At 38.7% G+C, this 26,323-nt stretch overlaps 2 protein-coding genes across 2 annotated transcripts; both read right to left on the bottom strand.

The window, feature by feature from the left end:
* Nucleotides 1–7,219: 7,219 nt before the first annotated feature.
* Nucleotides 7,220–13,305, bottom strand: LOC149841805 (receptor-like cytosolic serine/threonine-protein kinase RBK1). The gene is made up of 9 exons (XM_090000525.1): nt 13,244–13,305; nt 13,056–13,127; nt 12,460–12,891; nt 11,484–11,738; nt 10,542–10,696; nt 8,963–9,042; nt 8,346–8,481; nt 8,091–8,240; nt 7,220–7,396 (listed from the first exon to the last, which is right to left on the bottom strand). The coding sequence occupies exons 2-9, from the start codon at nt 13,123–13,125 to the stop codon at nt 7,220–7,222; spliced, it is 1,455 nt and encodes a 484-aa protein (XP_089856651.1). The 5' UTR covers nt 13,126–13,127; nt 13,244–13,305.
* Nucleotides 13,306–20,849: 7,544 nt separating this feature from the next.
* On the bottom strand, nt 20,850–25,833 carry LOC149841804 (large ribosomal subunit protein eL21x/eL21w-like). The gene is made up of 2 exons (XM_089998702.1): nt 25,503–25,833; nt 20,850–21,268 (listed from the first exon to the last, which is right to left on the bottom strand). Exons 1-2 carry the CDS (start codon nt 25,737–25,739, stop codon nt 21,011–21,013), a joined length of 495 nt encoding a protein of 164 aa, XP_089854828.1. The 5' UTR covers nt 25,740–25,833; the 3' UTR covers nt 20,850–21,010.
* Between the last annotated feature and the right edge of the window lie 490 nt (nt 25,834–26,323).

The raw sequence follows: 26,323 nt of genomic DNA, 5'->3' as shown, positions 1-26,323 counted from the left end.
CTTCTACTCTTCAGTTCTTTCATGACAAGCATAGTGTCATTAAGTTGGCTGGAGCAGCTTGTTGAATACTGATGTGTGCTTCTTTTGTGCTTTGTCAAAGTCAATTTTCATATTTTTCATGTTATGTGTTTTGCACATTTTGGTCAATATGTCAAGTGTAGAGATTTCAGTAGCAATCTCCGCATTTACATAATAATGCATGTTTAGCATAGACATGGGAAAAGAGTGAATATGTGGTGGTCACTCGACCACATAGTGGTACATATGAAGCCTTGCAATGGTTTTGTATTTATGGCATATTAGTGAAATGTAAAGAGTTTATGAGTTACATGGGTTATGCATGTAGTAGGTTATGGAGGGTAAATGCATAGTGGGTCATTACTGGGTAATTAGAATATATATACTAGTTAGTATTGAGGCCTATGAGAAGAAGGCCCAAAAGTTATTATAATAATGTTAGAAGTATGTAGAAAGGACTCCAATGCGTATATGTATGTGTGTGAATTGTAGTTTTTGTGTGAACAAGTGGAATATTAGTGAAATTTCTTTCTTTCTTCCCTGGTTTTTCCCTCTTGGGTTGGGTACTTGTCTTCTTGAACCAGGGTTTAGTTTTTCCCTATACAACTGTCTTCTTTTAATCCTTGGTTAATTCCCAAGTGACCTGCTTCTGTGGCAACACCTGTTTTAATCATGGAATAAAAGGTGGATGAACCTTGCCTGTTAAAATTATCAACAAATAGCATTTAATTGTTATATCATTATCTTATCATGTTTAAACCATGTTTATACAATGTCATGGCATGGTATTTAGACGTTGCAAACTTGGTTGCAATGAGAGCAGCTTGTATCAAAGCCTTGGTGGAAAATTCGGATGGGCACAAACTTTCTGGTGGAATGGAACCAATAGAGTAATGAATATCTGTGAATTCTATTTCAGCTAGCTCCATTTTGTTTACTAAAGTTGTGTGTGTGTGGTTTAACTAGGGTTGCAAACTGATCGGATTCAAGAAAGGTGTTTTTGCAAATTTTGGCTGTTCCGGATCCGATCTGATCCGACTCCCCAATGTATTTTGTGATATGAAATCCGAACCGCTTGCATCCCTAGGCTTAACCTATCACAATTGGCTAGGGGCCGGCTCAAGTTGTCCTGAGATGGACATCTCGAATTCAAAATGTGGGGGTGTATCCCGTGCCCAAGCCGAAACATAAGGTAAAGCTCTTTTTCTGCTTGTTAGGCTTCAGCCTTTGGATATAAAATTGATATAGGCCATCCCAAACAAGCAATAAGGTTGTGCCTGTATTTTCGACAGTGTCACAACTCTCATTCTCGACGTTTTCTTAGTAAGGGAAAATTTTGCGAGATTAAAATAAAAGTTGGTTTTGAGGAAAATATTGGAAATTTTGTTATAGACATATTACTGAAAATATAGGAAAAAAAAATGCCTTTGAAAATAAAAGAAATGTACCCATATAAAACTTTCAAAATTTGCAACAAAGTTGCAAAGTATCAAAAAATCTTTGTGGTATTGAAAATATAAGAAAAATAAGTGAAGTATATACAAAAGTAAAAATGTAAATTATTGTAAAACATAATAGTATTGTAATAAATTGCAAAAATATTGTAGACATCTTTAGATAGGCAAGATTATGAAAATTTCATAAGATTATTTGAGTATCGTGATTTGTTATTACCCCTACATGATATTGCAGTTTTTTTTATGTTGAGAAGCCCTCGCCGAAGCGAGGAAAACCCTGGGTGGGGCCTCACAACCGCCCTACTTTATGTGGCCCACCTCTGAAAGCTACAGACACATTTGTGTGCTAGTGGGGTTTGATCTGGTACTTTCATCTCAGCAACCTCACAACCACCCCCGCTAACCACACGGGCTACTCCTGCTGTGGTATAATATTGCAGGATTTTCAAAATCAATATATATATTTTTAGATCATTTAAGGAAAAAAACCCATCATCGTCAACTGCACATCGGCTGGCTACCGGTTGGTAAAACCCCTGAGGTCCCCCCTACCCATTGAAAATTACACCCAGCTTCTACCAAGGGGCACCACTCGTAGGTTTTGAACTTGTGACCCTGTCAACTTGGTGACATTCACAAGTTGCCCCTCCCAAATGAGTGGGAGCCTTTGTGGACTTTCAAAATCAATATTTGTGAATATGGTTAGCTTTCGAGTTAAGAGCCTTTTCCGGCATATAGACATGGGCTAAGAACCTTTTGGAGCATGGATACGTGTGATTTTCCAAGTTAGTGATCAACACAAGTTATAGTGCTCTTAGTTAACCTGGTTGAACCGGACCCGCCAAACCCTAGCAGGGACCGGCTTAGACATCAACTTGGTTGCCCAGCCTTATTTAGTAACCTAATGAGACTTCCTTTTCTTTATAAATCGAAGGAACGGCATCTTGGATCGCTAGCCTGGTCGTGTTAGCTCAGCCTGCCATACCTATGGTCATCGTCTTATTAGGCATAAAACTCAAGGCTAGGACCCTGGTCCCCATGGTCTATGCTGGACGTCGGCTTACACAAGGGAGTGATGCCCACAAGAATTGAGGCCAGGGAAGAAATCTTGAATGGAAAAGCACAAAGGAGATATGGGGGAAAGACGGTGTGTGTTTAGACTTCAATGGGTAAAACCAGTTTTTCTGAGTGAGCACATGGCACCCTTACATACCCTGGTCAGAACGAGTACGTGAGGATCCTTCCTTCCCCTTTCATCTTCCATGACTTCCTTTTGAGCGCGCTCTCCACAACTAGTATGCCTAGCCGAAGAGCAACTAAACGGCCGGCCGGCCAGGAAGTTCCTTGTTGAGTGCTTTCTTTTCATCATACCAATGTTACCAACGTCGGCCACAGTGGGCATAGGATCGATTTTCACAGGGACCGATCCAAGCGAATTGAGATCAGGTGCAATGTGATTGCACACTTTTAAGTGTGCCTCTCACCTGATCACAGACCAACTGTTGTTGGTCCCTACAGCTGACAGGCTGTATCCCAAAGATGGTGGGTGATCAGGCACAGCAGCACACTAAAAGTATGCAATCACATTTGCACCTGATCCTCCCTTGATCCAAGCCCAGGACTCTTTTTTTTTGTCTTAAATAATCAATTTTTGTTCAGGATTAGGCCCCATGAACCATTTGACATTACTCCATTTCCATTTTTCAGAAAAAATTCCAAATTCTTACCGATTTTTTTATTGTTTATAGATTTTTTAGTTTTTTTTTAATAGACCAAATCAAAACAATTTTGATTCGATTTTCTGAATCTTTCTGAAAACTGATCGGATTAGGGCCATCTCAACCATCCTATGACTAGTTTGCCAAAGCTCAGGTTCTTTGCGCATGCTAGCATTTTTGTAATTTCTCTTATATTCAAGGGCATTCTTGTTCTTTCATTATATTTTTGTGCCTGCATGCAACCAATGATATCAGTATCATCTGGGACCTTGAATCATTTTGCAAACTATTCAGGTAAACCGGGCGATACCGATTCGGATGCGAATCGATCTAAATCCCCCAGCTTTGAACTAAGGAGAGATACGTGTCAAAACATTAAAATAATATTCAAAATATTAAAATACCATTTTCCAGTTTTTTTTTTTTGGAAATTAACCAGTTCAAGTCATATCTATCTCGATGTTCTGCCCCAATGATTTCGTAGCTCATTTCCTATTAATTTGGGATCACATGAACAGTCACTATTATGCATTGTTTGGACAATGATTTCTGGAGGGAGGATCAGGTGTAATGTGATTGCACACTTTTAGTGTGCTGCAGCACCTAATCACCCTCCATCTTTGGGATAGGCATGTCAACTGTGGGGCTCAACAGCATATGGTGGGTGATCAGGTGTAGCAGCACACTAAAAGTGCACCAACGGGGGCTTCGCTTGTTTGGTAGGAACATCTAGTGCTAGTCTCCTTGTTTTGGGACATTGCAAGTTCAAATCCCATGGTATCATTGTATAACTGGTACGGGTCTGCCTAACCCCGCTTGCCTTTCAAAAAAAATGCACACTAAAAGTGTGTCATCGCATTGGACCTGATCTTCCCTCATGATTTTAGAGCTAATTTCCTGCTCAGTAGGAAAGATACCCGATCGGATCAGCATCCAGGATACCTCAGGTGCCGTTTATGTATGAAATGAAGGGCATTCTAAAATGCCATGGTTGAATTACTGACCTTTTAGGCTAGTGTCACAATTTTTGTTTGAAAATTTGCAAAAACACACCTAACTTTTGACCTAATTACAAGGTCGGCCTAACTTTTCAGATTTTATAAATAAGTGCTCGAGTTAAAAAATAACTAGTACGTATCCCATGATTTGGGATAGGATAGGTTTCATCTTACATTTAATCATAGTTGTCCAATTAATGAATAAGATTGATCCACATTTTCAACTTAATGTGGACTGGTCTTAGCAGTCCAGATTGCTTCAGTGGGATCATTCTTCATAAATAACTCTCAAACAACCCCCTTCTCTTACTCAGGTGGTCAAATCATGGTCAAACTATAGTTAATGTGACAGATTTTATGAAATTACCCCATATTTTTTTCCTTTTACCATTCATTATCAAACCTTGGGTCAAAACCACTGGTGACCCAAAAGAGGTTGCTACTGAATCTCTCTCACCACCATCCTTATCCACCCTTTCTTCCACTTATATTCGTTCACTCTGCCCTTCACACTGCCCAAATCTTCCTTGTTAATTGTGGCCCATCTTTTTTCAGTGTAATTCTCCATCAAAATTTTTGGGTTTTTTGTCACCTGCACCACAGACCACTGGCTGAGCTACATACTGGCCAGGGTGACCAAGTGCCCACTCTCTCTCTCTCTCTCTCTCTCTCTCTCTCTCTCTCTCTCTCTCTCTCTATATATATATATATATATATATATATATATATATATATATATATATATATATATATATATATATATATATATATATATGGGTAACTAAAATATGTTTATCAATGAATTAAGATTTTCATAGATTTTTTTACTTTTTTTTTAGATTTCACCGTAGTTTTATAGAAACAGACTCTTAGAATATCCAATTAAGATGTATAAGAAAGATCTTTTAAGGGTTGAAAATCAATGGCTTAAAATTTTCTTAAATATTCAAGCATAAAAAATTGCATTTTTTTATCTGATTACGATGTGATTCTTAGCAAATGAACCACGTTGAATATACATCTACAAGGTTAGAATTATAAAAAAAAACTTATGAAAATCTCTATTCATATTTGGTTGGTAAACATATTTCAGTTTCTCTCTCTCTCTCTCTCTTTCTCTCTCTCTCTCTCTCTCTCTCTCTCTCTCTATATATATATATATATATATATATATATATATATATATATATATATATATATATATATTAAAGTGTAGGTGCTTAATAGGGTTTTCAGGGTTTTTTCATTTTATTTTTAAATTATGTTTATAGGAATCAACTGTTGAAGTATTTGATTCCAACACATGGGTGGGTTTTTATAAGGTTCAAAAAATCAATGGTCCAATTTTTTTAAAAAAATTTTAAGCACCCAGTATCATTTTTTTTTAATAAAAAACACAGGTGTGGATTCCTCGTAAATCCATCATGTCCAACACATTTATGGGGTCAGAAGAGCATAATCCATTAAGCACTTATCATTAAACACCTACTCTCTCTCTCTCTCTCTACATATATAACTCACATGTGTACAAACCTACACATATTGTGTCCACCTTAATTTGAATTTTCGGATCCCATCATCCCCTTTACCCCATCAGGTTATGTGGGTATATTTTGTTTCTCAATATCAGTCCCACTAGATGATTCATCTACTAAACATCATAACTAATTAATCAACCAAAATTTAACATATAAAAGGACGCCCATTAACCAACTCTCAGTCTCAGTCAAAAAAAAAATTTGTTGTTACATGGACAACTGAAAAACAACAAATTTGCTGACATATTCGACAACATCAGAATTTACATCCAGAATATAAACAGATTTCTCAAGCCTGAAAGGTCATGAATCCTATGATTGTCGTCTTTCACGGTTCTCTTAAAGCAAGAGAGAGAGAGAGAGAGAGAGAGAGAGAGAGAGAGAGATGCAGTTTGAGTTACCTCGTTTGAGTTGGAGGAGGTGGGTGTTTAAGATTTATTTTGTTAACTTAAGGATCTATTTGTAAAATCTAAAGTTTGAGGTTGTCTTTGTAATCAGATAAAAAGTTAGACGTAGTTTTGTAAATTGTTTTTTCAAAACCATTGATGCTTTAGATGAACGAGAGGGAACCGTGAAGGTAATCTATGCTGCACGCATTCCTAAGTAGTCACCGCAGATCACGGACTACATTTTGAGTGGAGCCCACATTTGTCTGCTGATGGAATGCTGCCATGTGATTGACTGCGACCAGATACAAGATGAGTTAACAGGTCATTGGATCTCCGGGACATTTTTTAGAAAGGCAAGCTGGGGTTAGGCAGACCCCACCAGTTACACAACATACCATTGGGTTTTGAACTTACGACTTCTCAACACATGGTGACGTGCACCAACAACTTCTACCAAACAAGGGGAGTCCCCCCCCCCCCCTCATATAAAAAACTCTCATACACAACTTTCTTTTCCCAGTGATGCATGACTGAAGCGAGATATGTTCGAATTCAGGATCTTTTTGATTTTTTGGTTTTCCTTTTAATTAGACTTAACTGAATATTGAAGATTGGATTATAGATAAGTATCTGTCCCGTCTCCGATCAATATTAGAATTAGGGTTATTGACTTTTGCCTATAAATAGTCATTGTAAAAGTTTTCCTTTAGAGATGAATGAATAAATTATTGATTATTTTTTGTTTAATTTTCTTGAATTTTTTTATAGATCATAGTTTAAAGTAGAATAGATCGTAGCATGGATTTCTGCAAATCCGGTAATGGATTTACGATAGAGTAGTAATGATGCATGATTGAAGTGAGATATCTTAATTTGGGTTCGGATCAGTTTGGATCCAGTTGATTTTTTGGCCTTTTTTCTTTATTAGATTTAACTGAATATTGAAGATTGGGGGTGACTTGCAAAAGTGCACTGCAACTTTAGAAGTGGCAGAAAACAGTAGGACCCACTTTGCTATATTTCTGATGGATCATTTACAGTAACTCTAGCCTGAGTAGATACAATTCCAGAATAAAAATAAAAGGAAGAAAGAAAGACACCCTAGAATTCCAAGGCAAGTTGCCTATGGCGATTGAGATCATTGAGATATCTGGATGATGTGTATTCATCCACGTCCAAAGCATTCATCAAGAGGAACCCACCACCACCCGACCTGTGTTGTTGCCCCTTCCCCATTGAGTCCATGGTTGCACTTTCACCTCTTAGAAGCCTCACAACCTTCAGAACACAAACCCCACAGGGAAAAACAAACATGGGAAATCAGTTCCAGTGAAACTTGACCATGTGGACATATATTATTGCCCATGTGCTACAATGGACCTCAGCAAAAGGTCGTGTTTGGGCATCACATGGAATGCTAACCAAATTCATGATAATGAATTTGTTAAAGAAAAAATGCTTCACATGGTGCCCATGTATAGCAGAAACCAACATTCATAAGAATCAGGCCACCAACGGGGGCTCTGCTTGTCTGGTAGGAGCAACTATTGCACGTCACCTTGTGTTGGGATGTTGCAGGTTCAAAACCCAATGGTATAGTTGTATAACTGGTAGGAGACTGCTTAACCCTAGCTTACCTTTCAAAAAAAACAAAGAATCAGGCCAGCATTTAATGGTAAGATACTGGAGTTCATTAACTTGGACACATTTCATACTTCACACACCCTAGGCCAAAAGTTTAGTATGGTATATTGGTTTATATAGTGCATTGGGTAGTCAATGTTAGTCTAACCTTGATTAGTTATTTGTTATGATCACAAATCACGATGGCATTAACAGCTCTAGATAGACAGAAATGGAGAAATAGGACTCGCAAAACTGACTCCATGTAGTTGGGATAAGGTGTGATGATGATGACATTGTGATTCGTCACTAATAACACGGTTCTAATGTCATGAGGCCAAAGACTCACCTGTCTCATTTGTGGCCTCGCCGCTGCCAAGTGATGGACGCACATGGATGCGGTCAACATAACCCAGTTCATCTCGCGAGGATCAAATTCTTCTCCTAGGTTCGGATCCACCAATTCTTTCACATTTTTACTATCAAGCAGTGGCTTTGCCTGGAAAATTAACAAGCATTAGTAAGTTCATATCATGCATTCTTAATCAGTGGCGAGATGGAAAGACCAACAAGAGTTGGAAAGAATCTGGAGATGCACTCATACCCACATAAGAAGGCTCTGGCGGCACGAGTCGACGGCACGGCGACCGGTAATGAGCTCTAGGAGTAGAACTCCAAATGCAAACACATCAATTTTCTCATCAACTATCCCATGCATGAAGTACTCCGGTGCTAGGTACCTAAATTATCCATTATACAAACATAAGCCCAATTAGCAGTTATAAGCCAAATCATTTACACTGGTGAAAAAAATCATTGTTTATGAGCCTCATTAAAACAATTAGGATGCATACTGAAGGTAAAACAAGCAAAATGCAACCACCTTTTTTGAACAAATGCTCATCACAAATAAGCAAATTGCCGGGGCCTAAGTTTCTGACATAATTGATAATCCACCGCATTAAGTTGATGGATACCCTGATTAGGACCTAAAGACTGAGACTAGCCCAAGATGGGCTGGTCAGTTTGGCCCATATAACTAACTAAGCACATCTGCAGCCTTAATCATGTTTGGTCTTTGGATGAGTCCAGGTTTAAAAAAATGTTAACCATCTAAACCATGAACCTTTTGAAACAATACACCATTAATTTTAACCACATAGAAATATGGGCGACTTATAAAGAAGATAGAAAGGAAGGAGATGGAAGGGGAACACAAACCCAAATGTGCCCTCAATGGGTGACACTACGTGGTGTGTCCATTGGTCAGGTAGCCATTTTGCTAGTCCGAAGTCCGATATCTGCACCAAACAATTGTAATGAGAGAGAGAGAGAGAGAGATGTGGTATTATTCTAAATCTGAGCTCTATTCAACAATAGATTCATTTGAAAACACAAATACAAACACGCCCATAAACACCCACAAGAGAGAGAATGAGAGAGAGAGAGAGAGAGAGAGAGAGAGACTATCTCAATTGAATCAATTCAGTAATCAGGGGAATGAAAGGGTCTATATTAACCAAAACAGGGAACATATCCGGCATGAAAGTAGCGCGTAAGATTCACTTTTCCTGTATACGTATTTAATAAATTAACCAATTAATTAGATAAATAAATATGAGTAGGTGGTAGTTGTCTACCACATTTTTAGCCTGCTGGGCTTTTGAATTTTTTTTATGTTTTCCGTAAATCTAACCATACAGATGTGTTCTAAGTGCTTGATTTTATAAGAATCGACTCTTGGTTCGTCCAATTTTAATAGGCAGGTAGGTTTTTATAAGGTTTAAAAATCAACTGTTTTAAGAATTTTATATATATTGAAGGCTTAAAAAATCATGTTTTTTATAAAAAATGATAAAGTATCTTTGCCTAGCAAATCGACTATGCTGAATACATCTTTGCGTGTGAACGCGAATTCCATAGTTTGCTGAAAACTTGAGTTAAAAAAGTAGGACAAACTAAAATTAAAAAAAAAAAGTTACATAAAAAGGCTAACCCCTGTTAAGTGATGGTGGCCTGGGGGTATAATCAAGTACATGCACAAACATAGACTTGCGTTCCCACATTCATTGTGGGGTTTTTCTATAAGTTTATTTTGAAGTTAAAAAACTGGTAGGTGTGACCGTGTGAAAGCACAACTTCGAACAATGGTGTCATGTCAGCCCTTTCATTAATTATTGTTATTATTATTATTTGGAGGTGATCAAGATGCGTTCTTGGAGAGAGAGAGAGAGAGAGAGAGAGAGAGATTTGGACATATATCCTGATTGTACGGAAGAATATGAAAAATCATAAAAAGTTGAGATCGAGATTGTCGCACACGACTTTTTCCAGTCTCAAATCTCAATGTGGAAAGTGCAAGAGTGGGTCTTCCATCAAAGAACCCTTAAAATCAGCCTGCCCAATGAACCAATCTCCAAAGAACGGTATTTGGTTCTAAAGTATTAGGGGAAAAAATGAAAGATACCCGTAGTAGGTCATGTTGGTTTCAGGAAAAAACAAACCAGTTTCTTATGAAAATGGACGTTTTCCCGCAGTGGCTTAAACAAATGCGGTGGGTAGAACGGTTCACACACTTGAGCCCAACGTTTCCTAATAGGATACAGGGTTTTCGTAGGAAAATTCTTTCATAGCCCCCTCCCCGAGAAAGCATGGGGCCCATGTAAACCCATTGTTTCTCGCGGGGTGCGACTTTCGTACGAGAGGTGTGAAAGGCACCTCCCATGAAGCCCCCTCGAGCAAACCAACAAGCACTTGGAAAATCACAAAAGAACGTGTGGAAACTAGTGTAAAAGCATACCTGAGGTTGGTAGTCCTCTGTCAGTAAGATGTTCGATGCCTTGATGTCCCTATGGATTATACGCCGTTGGCAGCCCTCATGGAGGTATCTTAGCCCTTCTGCCGTCCCCAATGCAACTTTGTACCTCACTCCCCATTCTAACTTTGCTTTTGATCCTTTAAAAAAGTAGGTGTTAGTCCCAATATTCTTGTTGCGACACAAGATGAGATGCCCATAAAATCCAAAGAATTCTGGATTTTCAGTCATCTTAATGGCAGACCTTAGGTTCTGTCCATACATACTAGTTCTAAGAAATTTCAAGATCCAAGGTGATCTTAATTTGTCCGTTCATACTAGCTCTAAGAAATTTCAAGATCCAGGAAGGTCTTAATCTTATGTGCCATCCACACCCACGTTTGATGAATGACTAATGTGCAAGTATCTTAAGATGGCCAATTTGTCAGCGTCATCAAGCCATAACATGGTAAAAAACATGAGTTTGGGCTTGTTCTTGTTATAAGAAACAAAATGGAAAATGAAACTCTTGGTTAGCTGATATTGAGTTGTTAATGGTTGTTGGAAGATACTTGGAGCAACAATAAAACATGCCTTTTCGAAAGAAAAAAAAACTCATTTGGTGGGTGAGTGAATGCCACCAAAACCAGGATTTACAGGTTTTCAAATTCTGGGCTCCTGGATCCAGAAATGCCAAGAATCCACCACATCCTGGATTTCAGTTGCATATGCACAAACAAAACCAGAAAATTCAGGATTTTGTGTAAGTTCTTGCAAAGTACATCATGCCGAGTGTTCGACAACCACTTAGAATCCATAACCCTCATACCATTGTGTACACATACAAACACATCATATTTTCATCCATATGCGTATTCGTGGAATGATGGCATCAACATGTGAATGTTGACATAAATTTATGGTCAAATGCAGCACATAAACACATACCATGAAGCATGGACGCTAAGCTGCCATGAGGAGAGAATTGGAGAACCAGATGAAGGCCACCTTCAACTCCAAACCCAATCAAGCGAGCAGCATTTGGGTGGTTTATATGAGCAATAATCCCCAGTTCAGACAAGAAATCTCCTGTCCTCTCTTCCTCTGTGTTCCCTTTGGTCAACTTCTTGATTGCCACAAGTTGCCCATCAGGCAGGCATCCCCTGTAAACCTCCGCATGGCCACCTTTTCCTATCATCCTCTCTGCCAAATTTTTTAAAAAGTTTTAATACTAAAAAAGATGCTGTTTGCTGAAAATATGATAGAGTTTCCCTTTGAAATCACTTAAAATCATGTAATTTCAGCTTTATAACAAAATCAAAGGGTGTGAACTTGATCAAGTTGATGAATTCCAGTACTTCCATGGTCATTCTTTTATTGGTTTGGATTTCTCTTCCCCAAGTAAAACTTGTAAAATCAAGATGGAATGCCTCACAATAAGCAGGTTGGTCCTTTCCACATTCTTTCTGCGACCGGATTTCACTAAGTTTCAGAAAAGAAAGCTATTGAGTTGTAGGGACCATTGCATCAAAAAGACCAACAAAGTGGGGAGATCAGCACAAGAACTAGGCTAATGGTCCAAGAATAATTGGCATCTAATGAAATGATCTCAAGTTCAAACTGCTAATGGATTGCTCCTAACAATATTTTTTGCTTCTTGTTTAGAGCAAATCTAATGGTACAATATGCCTAAAAAACTATACTCAACAATAGCATACCTATAAAAGCATGCCCTGCAGTAAGATGGAACTTCCTAAAAGCATGTCCATGGGAAGTTTATGAAATTCATCAAAATATGGCTTTCTTCTATTCTTAAAAGGAACTTGAAAAAGGGTCAGAGTTCATAAACTGTCACAAAACAGGGTTTCCTTCTCCTTGAAAAAGTGAAAAAAAAGAACAATTTTGAAGGTGATTAATCACTAACCAGTACTGAAGTTATCAGTAGCAGAAGCAAGCTCATCATAACCAAAGTTCCTCCATGATGGCTTTGAATTTTCAAGTCCCCCAAATAAACCTGCATCATCTTCTTCCAGTACGCATTGCCGAGCGACCACCCTACGAACGCTTTTCCTTCCCAAAGCAGAGTACCCTATCGGTGGAAACGTCGAAAGCCTTCTCATTGACTTGGTTTTCCACGCATGGAGCAGAGTCCTCCACTGTGACCCATCAACGCTATTCGGTTTCTCAACAGAGCCTGTGCTGCTTCTGCTGCTGCTACTGCTATCCGAACAGAGTACCAAAGCAGAGCCTTCTATGACCGTCCTAGGAGAGCTCTGCTCATTGGTGGTATCTGAATTGAAGACTTTTGATGGTTCTGTACCTTCATCCTTTGCTGGGCTTCCTTTAGTCCCTGGTCCTAAAAAAAGAGAGAGAGAGAGTACCCATCAATGGAATCATGTAAAAGAGGAAGGAAAATCAAAAGAAAGTGGATTTCATGCATGAAAACATGGCTACCCATGATTGAAATCAAGTACAAGAAACAAGATATGCTTGATGGTCATGCACAAAAGTATGGTTTACCTGCAATAGATTCCACTGTGTTTTGGTTGGAGAAATGGTCAGAGAGCTTCATTTGGTCCTCACCACCCATTCCTGCAGAGATCAAGCATGATGAAGGATGAGAGAGGGAGAAACAGAGCAGGGAGACATGAAAGGTAAAAAATTTCAAGGAAAGAAAAGCATAACAGTGAATGAGAGAAAAAGATTACTTCGAGACAGGAGGAATGCTTTGGAATGGTTTTTCTTCCTGGACAATCATCCTTAAGCAATCAAAAAGGGCATGGAATCTATGCAATTTATGCATTAGCCTTACCTGCTTCCCAACGGTTTCACCACTCAAGGCACGAGTATACCTCCGGGTGTACGAGAGAGAGAGAGAGAGAGATTTGACTGTTTATTAAGCAATGATACGGTCTCCTAAAACAGGTCGGCGGATCTTGTTAAAAATAGATATATGATTTAAAAATTTCCAAAAGTGTGTGCATTTTTCACAACCTATTGAAGGGAGAGATCTCCCAAGTGATTATGGTGGTCCTATCTCCTAAATGATGTCAAGGCTCAAGAGCATCATTTGTTAATTTAGTTGGTCGTTTAGATTCTTCAGAAATTTATTATGCTTGTCTGCTTCATGAGAGAGAGAGTGGGGTTCTCATATGATGTGCCATCTTTTTAGGAAAAAAATTACCTGAAGGTGGAGGGACTACTTTGTCAACATAACAAATCCATAATGCATTCAGCATATTTGAAGAGACATATACTATTGGCCTTAATTATGATATAAGGACATGTTGTTCTCAAATGGTAAATGCATATCAACAGCAATAGCTATCACACTAGGCGAAAATGTAACTAACAAATCCACGGAGATGATTTAGTGATCACAACAACAATTCCACGTTAGCGTTGGACTTGTTTAAGTTGGTGATGGCTTTGTCCTCATCCTTTTGTTTAATTTGGCATAAGCGAAAGAGAGTGGAGAAAGGGGTTTGGAGAAGTGGGTGAACCAAACCCTGGTCAAAGAGTGTGAAGGAAGGGTACTTAACCCACATATATTGATTTCGTTAGATGTCTTATCCACTTCAAAAAGGAGTCAACCAGAAGTCACTACACACTCGCCTGTGATTTTTACTCCCAAAAGGTACATCACATGGACACGCCCAAAAGGGCACATGACACCACATTTTTTGCCCCGTTAGAAATAGTATATAAGGGGGCACGACACGAATATAAGTTGGAAGTATCTTGTGACATAATCAAGCCTGGGTTGCTAGGCTTAAGCCCTTGTATGAATATCTAATTGCTTCTTTAACCCAAAAAACATAACCACCACAGTGGTTACCCATGTGGTCAGCAGGGTCTTGTGTCAAGCTGAAGGCCCAAAATCAAATCCCGTTGGTGCATGGGGATGCTGTTGCTTTATCATTGTTGGGTACCTAAGGCCCGGTGGTCGAGTTGAAGTCCTCAACCCGGAGTTTTACCTTTCTGGGAAGTGGGCCCTCAGTGAAGGTTCCTTCATAAAAGAAAATATATTACAGGCTGAGGAAATAATATTGAGAGTAAACCAGAACCCCCCAATAAGTTTAACCATAATTAAAAATTTTCCTTCATTTAATATTGGGGAAATGAAAGTCTAATTAGTCTTTTCAAGCACCTGCAATTGGATTTGAGTCATTCCTTTGTATTGAAATGTTAGAATTCCCATTTTTAGATGTAGTCGGTGATTTTTTTCTTTCTTTTTTCTTTTGGATAACATAAGAAAACCATGGCACTCACTCATGATCTCATTGGTGTAAAACCCGAGTACCTCTTTCCCACCAGAAGTACACCAAGCTTTGGCTGCCTGGCAAGGGACGCACATCTATGGGTTTTGAACTCACGACGTTTCTTTAGATTGGTGACGAGTTGCCCCTAACAGATGAGCAGATATTGTTTTACCTTTCTGGGAGGGGGCGATCAAATTAATAAAAACCCTTTTTTCTCCTTTATCTTTCTGGTTTAGCTTGTCATCTGACAATGCCTTGATCAGGTACATATCAAAGTGTCCTCAAATATTAGAACACTTCCTATGTCTGCACCTCGTTCCAAAGTTTGGTGCACCAAACCTGATCACCTGAGATCGAATTAAAGCATCCTTATGAACCGGAGGGATTGGCTCAGGTTCGAAAAAGTGCGATTAACTTGAGCTTTGTCGCTCAAGTCGGGTCTGAAGCACCAAGTCAGACATGAACTTGGCCAAGTCCATGTCTGAAGTCAGCATTAACGGTGGAGTCAAATAGGGTTCGTCGGAGTCAAATACTGTTCGTCGCCCGCATGCTTAATTTAGTCATTGAGACTCGTTTGACCCGGCTAAGTCTGTGTATGCTCAATATTCTTGGCTAGCTTCGATCTTTGACCAGGTTATATTTTGGAGGAGAAAAAAAAAATCAAAGGCTTGGGGTTCATTTGGCATGTCCCACCAAGTCAGGTTGACACACCAGCCAAGTCTATGATCGTATTTAGTTTTTTAAGGCTCTTAGGTAGTATTTAGATGCACCCACTTCATCAGCAAAACTAACATACCTTATCCCTGTAAACGGGTGCATCCAACCACCCATTTGCAATCTTGCATAAACCCATACTTCAACTCAAACCAAACAGGTCAGTGGGCAGCTTGGACGTCATGCCAGGTCAAGCTTGATCCTGTAAGAGTGAGCTACAAGTACTATGCGTCGTTGAGCATCCCACAGACCAAGTCCTTCTAAGTGAGTTCGAGCCTACCCAGTCATAGTCAGTCAAGTTATCCAGTCCCTAGTCTTTTTTATTACTGGAGGAGAAACCAATGTTGTCAGTATCATGGCGAATCAGCCAATTCGTGTTGTATCAGACAAAAATGGAAACTGAGGTGATTCAGTTTTTTTTAATAAATTTTAAAAATAATTTAAAATAGTTTTTTATTTTTTATATGTTAATATTATTTTAATATTTTCTTGACATTTATCATTTTCTGGTTAATAATTGGCCAATTCAGCTCGATTTGGTTCAGAATTGGAATCAGGGTTGGACATTGGGAGAAACCACCATTATGGTAATTTGGACATCCCGGATACAGACAGAATGGTGCTATATTGACCGTGGTTCTATTTCAGTATCGACTTGTGGGGCTGGTAAACGAGCTGAATAAGCCGAGCTTGGGTTGTTCGGGCTCAGCTGGTAAAAGGTACGCCTTTGCTCGGGCTCAACTCATGAGCTTGTCACAAGCCGAACGAAGCCTTATGAGCTAATCATGAGCTGGCTTGTTTTCTAAAAAAAATGTTTTTTAAGTATTTTTTTAAAGCTTGATAATGTACAAAATATATAAAATATATGTATAATACATATAATAATATATACAATACATGTATAAAACATATATAATATGCATTTTAAAGATATAATATGTGTAAAAAATATATAATATGTAAAATGACCCTATACTTGCTATGTTCGTGCTCGGATCATTTACCTAAACAAGCTGGCTCGTAGCTCGGCGAACCAAGCTGAGCTGAATAGCGAGCTGCTCGTATCGTTTCCTAGTCATATCCACGGTTAAAACTCCTTTAGTCGGCTTAGTTTATGCACAAGTCTATTATTATTTGCATGAGGGTCGTTTTCATTAACCACTGAGAATTGGGTCAAGATCACAATTATTTTTTTTTTTGTTTGGGACCAAAGAACTTTAACATGGAATATAGTAAGAGAGTAGGTCAATTCAATTCTAGTTCCTGATGTCAAAGTAAGAATAGTTGTTTCGTCGTCCATATGAAATTCACGGCAAAATTTGAGGTGTAGTGAAAGTGACGTGGAGAGAGAGAGAGAGAGAGAGAGAGAGAGTTGCATTATTTGTTTGGCAAAGAACCAAATACCCAGAGAGAGAGAGAGAGAGAGTTGCATTATTTGTTTGGAAAAGAACCAAATACCCATTTCTAGACACTACACAGAGTTATCTGAATAAGGGGAAATGGAGAGTAATTACCAATTACTTTTTTTTTAGAGAGAGAAAGTAATTATCAATTACATCCTTTCAGCAAACGAATGCAAAATGTGGAACTCATAATTGACATTACAATTTTACAATTCTTGGGATGCAAAAATAGGGTCCCACTGTTACAACGGGTCCGATACGTGTACTCCTTTATGTCACAGGGACATGCCATTTTGGGTGTGTCCTTGGTGACACGCTTGGACACGCCCAATGTTGTCAGTATCAGGATACATGTTAAAACTATTAAAATAATTTTAAAATAATATTTAAAAATTTTTGTTTTTGCATTTTTTATATTTATTAAAAATTAGCCGATTCAGGCCTGCATTGTATCGAAATTATGCCGATGCGTATCCTCCAATAAGCACCGATACTAACTCTATAACACCCCCCCCCCACACACACACACACACACACACACATGTATGAAAGCATAAGACGGTTGAAGGAAGTCAATGGAAGCACCTAAAAGCAGAACTTTTGAAGCTTCAGACTCAACTTGAGACTTGAGTTAGCACAAAGCAGATCTATTATATCTGTTCTGTTTCAGTTGATAGGGGCAGGATTCATACAGGAAATCTAGAACAACCTCTGCTAAGATGGTGCAGATTTCTAGCTATTGAAAAGTGGCCCTAAGATATGACTATTTTCATTCTCATATACCCCACATCAACCGGGACCAACCCAACTTCAGCACAAGTTAGGTTTAAAAATTGAAATGGTTCATACTCTCAAAAGTCTATGTTGGGTTCTACACTTAAAAAGGCCCACAGACTCCCCAATCCTTATTTGCAGCAATATTGATTGGTCAAACCGGCAAGGTAATGCTTTGTCAACACAAAGGAAGTGATTCTCAACCAATAACACCACAACTAAAGGCAGCATTTCAACATGAAAATGTTTCATCCATCTCTAACAACAAATGGATGCATAAGTCAGAACCATATTGGCTAGTAATTTTGTTCTTTTGTTTTTTTTTGCCAATCCCTAGCCCCCTTTGTCAAGTTTGCCCGCCATTAGACCATTCAATGTGGAAAAGTGGATACATTGGGAGAATTTAATGAGATATATACAAAATAGATGCATCTTTTTCAACATCAATATAAATTTATTTCACTATCATCTGATCATTAATTTCTGCATACTTAATCAGTGCAGGTCAATAGGGCTGGTAAACCAGCCGAGCTTAGGCTGTTTGGGCTTAGCTCGTTAAACCCCTGCTCGAGCTTAGCTGATGAATTTGTTACAAACCAAGCTAAGCTCTACAAGCAGATCATTAGCTAGCTTGTTTATATTTAAAAAAAAATCTCTTTAAATCTTTCTTTCTATATATATATATATATATCAGTAATTCTATGGTGCTCTGGGAGCACCTACTCCCACCTACTAGAAATCATGGTTGTAGGCTGCATCTTCTCCGTCAGACCTTGTAGATGTACTGAACACAGTTTATTTGATAGAAATCATGTTTTTTGGACATCAAAATAAGTTCTTTTAAGTCATGAAATTTTGGTACATTGTGAGCCGTTGATTTTTGAAGATCTTAAAAAACCTACATGTATGCCATAACCACATGATCCAAAAACTTGTTTTCTACTGAATAATGATTGTAGATCATAACTGTACTCTGTAGGGTCTGATCAACAAAAAAAGCACTCAAATACAAGGGTATGCAAGAAATCTTTGAAAAATCAGCTGGTGTTGAAAATGGCTGATGGAGATGAATGTTATGTTTACATCATTTAGGTAGAAATCTGCAGGAAAACTAATTCGCCGTACATAATCTTGCAATAATCTTGGGCATCTCAAATGGCAGGATTGAGAACAGTGAATATATCTCAAATTTAGTTCATTGACTTCTGCCATTTGAGATAGTGACTAAAGGGAGAATGTTCGTTGCATATTTGTTTGTTCTTTTTTTCTTTTTGAATCGGAAGATAAAAATGCATTGATAAATCAGGTGAAGAGATTTCACAAAGAGAGGTGACAGAAAGAGGATGAAACTTACTCTCCAGCCATAAGTAACACCAGGTGGAATGTCCATATTTGACGCCATATCTTCCTATTCCGAAGTCAATGCGGCCCCAAGATGAGGAAGCCAATGGCACCTCGGCCATCCACTGCAAAGAAGCCAGTGGGAAATGGGACATTAAGGCAAAAAGATGGTCTGCTGACACCAACCCTGCCTAGCACATATAATATTAAAGCAGAATTAACCCAATACCTTTTATTTGGATAACGGGGGAGGAAAACCACCTCACTCAACCACAAGCTCGTTGGTTCCTCTTGCCCACCAGGGAATACGCCCAGCTTTGACGGGTTTCGAACTCGGGACATCATTGTTAGAAGGTATTGGGAAATTTGGTGGAAATGAATTCCAAAGAAATTGAATAATTGGTAGGCTTGTTTGGGAGCACCCTGTGATTCCTTCAACAACTCATGTATCAATTCTCTTGGATTTCATATCGTGTTTGCAGGAGTCTGGATCGGGTGCAATATGATAGAACAAAAATTTGTGCATTAAGCACCCGATCACCCTCAATCAGGTCGAGTCCCACACCAGACAGGCCCTGTCCCCAAGATGGAGGGTGATCAGGTGCTTAATCATATTGCACTTGATCTTTTCACTGTTTGCGGAGGTAGGAAAACAAGGGATAAGTTGGTAGAGAAAATTAATTTATTTAAATAATTCGCTAGAGGTCTTTAATTCTTTTATTACAGAATGAATTGTCACATCATCCATCCCACCAAAAACCCAAAAGGGTAAATACGTGAGAAACTGAAGAAATGAACGATACAACCTACCCCTAAACAACCAAGAGCAACTTTGGGAATCTCTAACTCGCTTCAACTATTTCCAACACCACCCACCCCTAAACAGGTCACTGGCAACTAAGCTTGAAGTCCGTTTGTTTAGTGGAATTGAAGTGTAATCGCAAGAAATAGCAGTATTGTTCAACTTATCTCAGCATGTGGAAGGGACCACGCAGGAGTTCTCCATACAAAACGAACCCCCTTTTAGGATTTAAGAAAAAATGGTGTCCACAGGCCAACCAGGAAGCATCTTGGGCTTTTTTTATATTGAATTTAGTATCATCAAATCTCGTAGCCAAGATATTGTTACCAATAAAAGAATCACTATAAATTGCAAAAGATCCAAAAAAGATTAAGAAATCTATGCACGTTAAAAAAAAAAGAAATAAAACCATCAAATTATATGACAAATTTTAAAATAAAATTAAAATCACATTGACATAACTCGTGTTTTGTAAAATAATCACAATAAAGTCAAATGTCAACACTATTTATGACAGTGTGGTAACAGGTTTTACCACAATCGGTCATGAATACCCTTTTTCCCTCACAAAAAAATGGCAGAAAGAAATATGAAAATATAAGAATACTCCCAAGAAGCACCTAAAGCAATAACAGGAACCCAGATAAGCTTGAGCAAGCTGCCAACAAAAAGAAGATCAAGCAAGATAAGGCCAGGTCTGAACTTAAAACATTCAGGTGATCTGGGCCTGTTTAGTAGTAAACAGGGCTCTGCTTGGGTTAGGTAAGCAGCTCATAAAGCCGACAGGCCCAGTTTCACATCAGACCAGACTCAGGACTGATCTTAAGGCCCATTGAGCAAAACAACCATGTTATCACACGCCATAAGCCGGTCCAACCCTGAGCCCTACCAAGGCAGATCATAAAACTTGCATAATGTAGCTGATATATCAAGGGCGAAAAGAAGAGCTTGGTTATTGTGGTTCTTAATGAAGTATCTAACCAATAATTGTAAACTAAGAGATCACAAAGAAGCTCAGCTACAAGTATCTAACCATCAATTGTAAACCAAGAGATCACAAAGAAGCTCAAGTACACAAAATGTATCCTAAAACAGTTTGTAAGTTTCTGCATAAGTCATCAAAATTGGGATTCTAAAAACACCATATTTAAAAAAGAAATCCAGGCCATATGAAGTGGATCAATAACCACCCTTGAGATCATTGACAACATCATATGGGATTGGGGTTACAGTTTCCAGTGTCGCCGCTTCCACCATAAAACCAGGTTTTGGACCCTCAGGCTGTCGCTTAGTGCTGATTTTCTCACCGCGTGCTTTTGCCTCTGCCTTCAACTTGTCATTCCGGATTTTTCTAAGCTGGAACTCTTCTCTGCACCGTGATGGCTGAACATGCTCCACACGGACATGGATTCTCTTCCTTATGATCCTATTCCCAACCTAGCATTCCCAAAACAAATTTTTTAAACAACCAGATGTTTATGAACATATCATCAGTTCAATATAGTGCAAGGTGTTAAAAGTCCCACAAATGTCAAGAAAAAACAAATATTAGATGTCCTCGTCATGTCCACGAAAAAAGGAAACAGAGGAAATGACTTTTTCTTAAGCAGAATGAGCGGAAGATGCCAGCAATCATGACTATTAGATAGATAATGCAAAATCACTACAGAAAAATTAAACCTGAAAACTCATATTAAGTTGGACAAGATTAAAGAACTTGCACAAGAAAGTACTGTATATACTATATACACATATAATTGAAATAAGATGATGTGGGCACCATCGTGCATAAGACATCACAATGTTCCAACACATTTTACATGCTAAACAAATTGCACAAGGAAACAAAGTTAATCGGGATAAGAAAGACAGAGTCATGAACAGTCTAGAAACAGCACATGCAAAAATATCTAGCATGATGTCCTCTACCTGCATAACATAGAATTCTTGAAGAATAAAAGCACAATTACCAAAATTATAACATGAATTCCATACAAGGAAGACAAGGGAGGAGCAGCAGTTGACAATCTAAACCCACAAAGAGAAGGAAAAAGTATTCTTATATGTGAACCCTTGTCAATCCAACACTAGCCTAACCAAGAAATGGCAAGTCTAGGCCACACATCAAAAGCACACAAACAGACAGTGCTTATTTGCAAAAAGAGTATTAGACTTCCTTTCAGACATCGTGAAAAAACATTTACCAAAGCCATGTGACCACAAACCAACTTCACAGTGCTCGCACAAAAACCAGCAACCAACCTATGGCAGAACACGATTTCTAAAAGTAAGGACTGGAAGATCCTTCCATCTCTACTCTCCACCCCAACCATATGCATCTCAACATCTTAAGTAAAAAGTGCACCTTGAAATAAAGGAATATATTTCCTTTTTTATTCTCATCATTATTGGCAGGATATTAAATTTATCATTATATAAGAAAAGCAATATCTCACAATTTTGTTTACGGCTTAGTTGTCATAGGCGCTAGGTGGAGCCTAGGCGGTGAGCCCCTAAAAATGCCTAGGCGGTACCCCAAATAAAAAAAATAAAATAAAAAACATAATAAGAAACATGTATACAACAAAAAATCAATCAACAATAAGCAATAGACAAATAATATGTTGTTGAACACTGTAAAGCAATCATATTACATAACCTTAACCTGCTCAAACAAATTAAGAATAAATTAACAATTGAATAAACAAACTAAAGTAACTAACAATGTGAATGAACAACAACAACAACAACAACAACAACAACTACGCCTTCATCCCAAAACAATTGGGGTCAGCGATATGAACCAAAAAAGAAATTCATTTTGGGTCTTCCACATGAATCCTTTTCCTCCAATCATTTCTATCCAACGCCATGTCCTCAGTGAGGTTCAAAGCATTCATATCCTTTCCTATCATCTCCATCCAAGTCTTCCTAGGCCTACCCCGACCTCTTTTAACTAATATATTTTCCCATTTCTCCAACCTTCTAACTGGAGCATCATTAGGCCTTCGCCGAATATGTCCAAACCACCGTAAACGATTCTCTCGCATCTTATTTTCAATGGGTGCAACACCTACCTTCTTACGTATCTCTTCGTTCCGAATCTTATCTTTTATTGTGAATGAACAATACACGAAAAATAAAATCATGTATACAAAAAAATTATAGCAATAGACAAATCATATGCCTCCTCCTCCTCCTCTTCTTCTCATCAAATAAGAAAACTAATGATATGTCTTTAAAAAAAATCTTCAAAAAAAGCCTAGGCTCAGATCCCAGCGTAGGCGGCAACCAGGCGGTAATATAGGGCCCCACCATCTAAACCTGATCGCCCAGGAGTTGGGGCTGCACCTAGGTCGCCTAGGCAGCCTTTGACAACTAAGGTTCACGGCATAATATTTTCCTAAAAGGAAGTGCTTTAAATTTTTCCAATTTCCCAATTTCTTTTTGAAGTCAAGAAAAACTTCTCAAGAAAACAAATTATTTTTACATCTACCAAGAAACTTTTGTTGATGTTATCTTAATGACTATGTTACTAACAGAGACCAGCTACATAAATTTATCACACATAATTTATAAATTTGATTATAAGATTTGATCAACTAGGCTAGACACTACATAAAAAGAAAATAAAAAGAGAGAAACACTATCAACTTTCAATCCATTTTAAGAAATACATGGCATCCATCAATTTGCAAATAAAAACATTATCAAGAAAATCATATCATGAAATAAAGGTTATCTATCAAATTAGAAAGTGTTACACCCATTGTAGTCAGAAAGCACTCATTCAGTAAAGCTGTGGACCAATATGTCATTTGTCCTTATTCTTTTTTTCTATAAAGCAAAATCCCAAGCACTCGTGTCCTTATTCTAGTTTCTAGGCCATATCAAATACCAGGCCACTTATAAGAATAGTGCTGCACCACCCCACCAACCCCTTTGAGTCCATGCAGACCAACAATGAGCTCAATTGTGATAGCTAGACTGGCAAAGTTGCATTATCTTTAACCAAAAGGCTTTGGTTCTGAATCCCACACAACTTGGCTATCAAGGGAGGGGCGAAGATGAAGTGCATAAGGTATCATGTAATTTGTCATGCATAGGCTCTTGCTTGGTGTCAAATGGACAGCAAGCACTCTATCAATGCAGGTCTCCTGCTTTCATGGTCACCATGTCATACTATGCTGCTCAGTGTCAAAGGTCGATATTCAAAAGTCACATGTGAAAGTGCTGACAAGTGAAGACCCAATCATGCTAATTTATGTATGTGACTCTCTGTTTGCACAGAGGCAAACACAAGCATGTATGCCTGCATTTGCATACTTGAGAGTTCAATGAAGATTAATACCCTTTCCATTAAAGCCTAAAGGTGCAAGGGCCCTTCTATTTCACTTAAATTGGTGGAAGAACTAACCAATTGTGAATGAAAAATGGGCATGCCTATATCTGGGTCCCATCGCTTTCGTAGACAGTTCCTCCCCACCCCCAAAAATAATGCACAATTTAGGTGCTTTTTGAATTCTGTGCCCTTCGTGAGAAAGGTGTTCCCCTTCTTGCCCTTGAAACAAACAGGCCCTTAACATGGCATAAGTAGAGCTTGATAATCATGCTTACGCCAGGCTGAGAAGTCTGATTGTTCTACGACAAACAATCTCTATTGTTTCCCATTCCTAAGATCTTTCATGTCAGACAAAGAGGGTAACAGATCTTAACTGCATGTTGAAGGTAACTACTAACAACTTATTATGTATCTTGCAATCAGAGTCATGCAAAAGAATTCGTCTGATCATGCTTGAAGCATATAGAACAGTGATGTGGTTAATGCAGAACCCATACAGGGGTCAATAATAGGTCATATTTTAGGTCCTTTCATTTCAATCCATCTTACAGTATATCCAAACAACTCTCATGATAAAGAACTTACCAAAATGTAATATAATTCACATATAACTCAAACCAATTTGCATTCAATATAATGATTAGTTCAAGTCATCGAAACACAAGGTGACGATAAATGCTGCTAAAATGACACCCAAACCCTTGATATAAAAGCACAAACCCCACACCTACATTACCACAATTCAGAAACTAATTTACCCACAAAGCAAGACCTATCTATGAATTATCTCTTAGAGGGCAGAGTCAAGATCATTTGTGAACCCATTCTTCTCTTCAATCATCGTCATATTACACAAAAACTTGAAACTGCTCACTCTACTCCCAACTTTCACAACATAATCACATCCTGACTTCTTTCTTAATAAAAAAAAGTAAAAAATGAAAGCAAAAGGACTTACAGGATATACACTCTCGACTCGAGGCGATCAATGATCACAGAAAACAACCACAAACTAAATCTAACAAACTTAAGGAGTTGTTCGATTGCAGACACTTATCCCCAGTGAATTGGGATATTTCCATTGGAGACCATGATGCATAACCCAACTTATCCCCGTTTTGTAGATAAGTGGGTGCATTCGAACGCCCCTCAATAAAAACAAAAGAAGACGTCCCCACTGAACATGACACAATCAGGAATTGAATTCAAACATAAGCCACCACCACCAACAACAACAACAACAACAGAATCCGACGTCGCCGCGAAGCAGTCGAAGAGAATACCATACTGGTTTGTACATTGAATAAAGGAAAGGGGAGAGAGGGGGACCTGCTTGTTGATTTCGACGCCGATGGCGCGCTTGTTGACATCCCAGACACGGCCGGTGCGGCCGTGGTAGAACTTGTGGGGCATCCCCTTGTGGACGGCCCCGTTCACCTTGATGTCGACGTAGTCGCCGATCTTGTAGGTGCGAAGGTAGATGGTGAGCGGGATGTACCCCTTCTTCCTGAAGGGCCGCGCGAAGAGGTCGCGCGTTCGACACCGAACCCCGTGTCCCGCTGGCATCCTTCCTCTGCTTCTTTCTTCTTCTTCTTCTTCTTCTTCTTCTTCTTCCTCCTCCTCCTCCTCTTATGCGGCTGCGATTGCGACTGCGACTGCGAGTGTTTTGAAAGAAGGAAAGAAACCCTATAAATTTTTTAGGGTTTTCTTTGGTGTGGTAGTGAAGAGTGAGAATCGAATTGACCCGATTGTTTTTAACCTCCGCAACCCGACCCGAATGATCGACGTATCCGAAAAATGAGGGGTGAATGTCAATGGATCGGATTTTATCCGATAACTGGTGTGGAGTCGCAAGAAATGAGATTATGACTTAAAGCTATTTGACAAACCGATCCAATGGATCCGACCCAATCCGGCTCCTTTTAGTCGGATTTGATAAGCCAAAGTCGTATCGGATTATGATCGGATGCAAAATGTGGTTTTGATTTTTTGCCACTGCATCTGATGAATATCCGGTTTTGATGGATATGTGAATCCTTTTACATGTAAACAAACGGATTTGGTATGAGATTTTCACTGCCTAGATCCAAATCTGAATTCAAATTCGTTTAAGACAACATCGAATTAGTCAGATATGGTATTTGCCAATA

The sequence above is a fragment of the Nuphar pumila genome, chromosome 3 (genome assembly GCF_984573655.1).
Source record: "Nuphar pumila chromosome 3, dmNupPumi1.hap1.1, whole genome shotgun sequence".
In the NCBI taxonomy this organism is placed as follows: domain Eukaryota; kingdom Viridiplantae; phylum Streptophyta; class Magnoliopsida; order Nymphaeales; family Nymphaeaceae; genus Nuphar; species Nuphar pumila.
Note: the sequence above shows the minus strand (reverse complement) of the source record. Positions and strands in the feature narration are given on the sequence as shown.

Coding starts and splice junctions, on each gene's coding strand:
- LOC149841805 (XM_090000525.1), bottom strand. CDS start 13,125: ATGGGTGGTGAGGACCAAATGAAGCTCTCTGACCATTTCTCCAACCAA. Junction 12,892..13,055: donor CACAGTGGAATCTATTGCAG/GTAAACCATACT, acceptor CTCTTTTTTTAG/GACCAGGGACTAAAGGAAGC. Junction 9,043..10,541: donor CAGAGGACTACCAACCTCAG/GTATGCTTTTAC, acceptor TGTTTGGTGCAG/ATATCGGACTTCGGACTAGC.
- LOC149841804 (XM_089998702.1), bottom strand. CDS start 25,739: ATGCCAGCGGGACACGGGGTTCGGTGTCGAACGCGCGACCTCTTCGCG. Junction 21,269..25,502: donor GCGTCGAAATCAACAAGCAG/GTCCCCCTCTCT, acceptor TGGGAATGCTAG/GTTGGGAATAGGATCATAAG.